The sequence below is a fragment of the Quercus suber genome, unplaced genomic scaffold (assembly GCF_002906115.3).
Source record: "Quercus suber isolate HL8 unplaced genomic scaffold, Cork oak 2.0 scaffold_228, whole genome shotgun sequence".
NCBI lineage: Eukaryota > Viridiplantae > Streptophyta > Magnoliopsida > Fagales > Fagaceae > Quercus > Quercus suber.
Genome location: NW_027069686.1, coordinates 433,042 through 435,945, shown reverse-complemented (window position 1 = coordinate 435,945; position 2,904 = coordinate 433,042). Strand labels below are relative to the sequence as shown.

The window sequence follows — 2,904 nt, the reverse complement described above, 5'->3', positions numbered from 1 at the left end:
CAGCTCATCTAACTAACTAACTCCAGCTCATCTCTTAACTAACTCCAGCTCATCTAACTAACTCTCATGACATCAGCACAGCCGCCAAGGATACCCACAGTAACTAACCAGCAACTAACACAGCAACTAACACTCCTAATTACAATCTTATCAATCCCTTCCCCTTAAAAAGACCTTGCCCCCAAGGTCCACCATGCTCAAAGGTCACAAAATCTTGCCCACGAGGTGAGGAAATTGTAGCTGCAAGTTGTATAAGGACTCCCAGGTAGCATCCTCTGAAGAATGACCATGCCACTGAACCAAGACCTCAGTTATAGTTCTAGACCTGAGCTGTTTAGTCCTGCTTTGAAGGATGACAAGCGGTTCAGGATCAAGCACACCAGCAGAAGTAATAGGAGGGAGTGTTGGGACTGGAACCACATTTGATCCCAACTTAAGTTTCAAGCATGAGACATGAAACACTGGGTGGATAGAACAATCAGTAGGCAATGCAAGTCTATATGCCACCTGCCCCACTTTCTGCAGAACCTGGAATGGTCCATAGAACCGAGGAGAAAGCTTATTAAAGCCTTTCAACCTCAATGAGTACTGCCTATACGGCTGGAGCTTCAAATAAACCCAATCACCCACATTAAAACTTGTATCAGTTCTATGCAAATCAGCCTGAGATTTCATCCTAGCTTGAGCAGAGAATAGATTCTGTTTAAGCAATGATATGAGCTCCTGTCTGTTCTGCAATAACTGCATCCACAGCAGCCACCTTGGTAGCACCAAGAATATAATCCAACAAACTAGGAGGAGGGATGCCATACAGAGCTTCAAATGGGGTCAGCTTGGTTGAAGTGTGGAAATTGGTGTTAAACCAATATTCATTTAGGCTAAAGCTTAAAAAAAAAAAAAAAAAGACTTCAGCTCATCTCCGGTGAAATTGAGTTGTTTGTGCAATTTTCTATGCCTTCTCAACCCCAAATTTGAAATTGTAGTCCCAAAACACACTAAATCAGAAAATCCACGTATAATGAGATAAATAGCACAAACCTTTTTCTTAATCTTCCTCATCTGTGTTTTCTTTCTACTTTCTTCTTTTGTCGCCAGTCACTAGTACGTAAAAGCCAAGATTTTTTCTTTTTCAATGAGTTGTCTACCACTACGATCTATGGCATTGATAGGCACAACCCTTCCCTATGTGAAAAGTTGGACATGTGGCTACATCTCCACCTTTCATTTTGGTTTGTAATTTTTTTAAAACTTTTTTTTTAGACGTAAATACACTTTTAGTCCATACATTTTAGGTCATATCTATTTTTATCCTTACATTTTTATTTTATCACTTTTAGTTTTTAATCCAATTAACGCGTGACATTTAAGTCCTTACTGTCACCTAACTAACAGAAAAAGCTGACATGGCAAACGGAGTGCACTATTGACACAGTAAATGCTGACGTGGTGAATAAAATAATAATAAAAAAAATTATTTATTATTTAATAAATGCCAAGTCAGCATAAAATAATTAAAAAAAAAAGACATTTTCATTTTATTTTTCTAAATTCTTTTAAAATAAAATAAGATAATTAAATTAAAAAATTTATTTCTTTCATTATTTTTTTCTAAAGACCATGTTCATGTTCCTTGGGTTCATCCCCAGAAATTTTCTTGAGAAACAAACACACAAAAAATAAAATAAAATAAAAACCCCAAAAAATTCAGCTCAAAAATAAAATCATAAATCTCAAAGCCCTCATTTTCAATCCCAACAAAATCATCAAATCTCCAAGCCATAAGCCCAGAAAGTTCAAAACCAGAAAATCATCAAATCCTAGAAGCCACAACCCACACTTCTTCAATCACCAAACTCACATTGAAACCCAAAACCCGACCACCACATTTCTTAAATAGTAGACAATGCACCTGATGCAGCAATGAATGCTCATTAGCTTCCAACAACCATCTCTTGCATTTGCCTTCGGATTCGCTCCGCATCAACTCGAAGAAGCTCTAGCTCCTACAAGTTTTTGTATCAAAATTTTCTCACACAACAAAACAAAAGCAGAGAGAGAGAGAGAGAAAACCAAAACCTTTTAGAGACGATCAAGATTGAAGGAGAGGAGCTCAGAGAAGTAAGGTTGTTGAGTGGAGGAGGAGGAGGCGGAAGTGAAGGTGAGAGAGATGAGGCTCGACAGTGACGATGGCGTCGTTTCCTCTGCTGCACTTTTCGAGTCCATTTCCAAAGAAGATCTGCTCCGATCGATGAGCTCTGAGAATCAGATCTGCCTTTTATTCTTGTGTTACAGAATTATTTTATGTTAGAAATTTAGACCCCTTAACACACAACCAGATTGAGTAGCCTAGTTAATTAGTCAAGTTGTTACTTAGTCAAATTAATCAATTGTAGATTAAAACAATCAAACAATCATATCAAGAATATAAAACAACAGAATAATAAATAATACAAGATATGATCACCTAGGAAAACCAAACCGGCAAAAAACCTAGGGAGGATTTTACCCACTTATCCTCAAGGCAAACCTGAATCCACTATGAAAGAATCGAAGTTCATACAAAATGACTTACAAGCTCCCCACTCGACTTCCTAATGCTACCTACCAGTAGAACTTACTGACACGACCCCATGCAAGCTCCGAATCCACGAACTCCTTCTTTCTTGAATTCTTCAATCAGCTACAAGCACCCACGCTTGATATTCTTTAAACTTCAATGGTAGCAACCTTGTTGATCATTAAGATGTAGATAATAATCTCTACCTTGAAAATCCTAAGTTTATGTGAAGGAAAGCTCCTCAATGGTCTCACAAGAGATTCACACAAACTGCAAATATGAGCAACAAAGACTTAGAGAGGTTTGGGTATAAAACCCTAGATACAAAAGAGGCACTCTCTTCTCTC

General features: G+C 37.7%; 1 protein-coding gene across 1 annotated transcript; it reads right to left on the bottom strand.

The window, feature by feature from the left end:
• Positions 1 to 204: 204 nt before the first annotated feature.
• On the bottom strand, positions 205 to 1,981 carry LOC136070363 (uncharacterized). Its single transcript, XM_065780236.1, has 2 exons — positions 1,910 to 1,981; positions 205 to 741 (listed from the first exon to the last, which is right to left on the bottom strand). The coding sequence occupies exons 1-2, from the start codon at positions 1,979 to 1,981 to the stop codon at positions 205 to 207; spliced, it is 609 nt and encodes a 202-aa protein (XP_065636308.1).
• Positions 1,982 to 2,904: the final 923 nt, after the last annotated feature.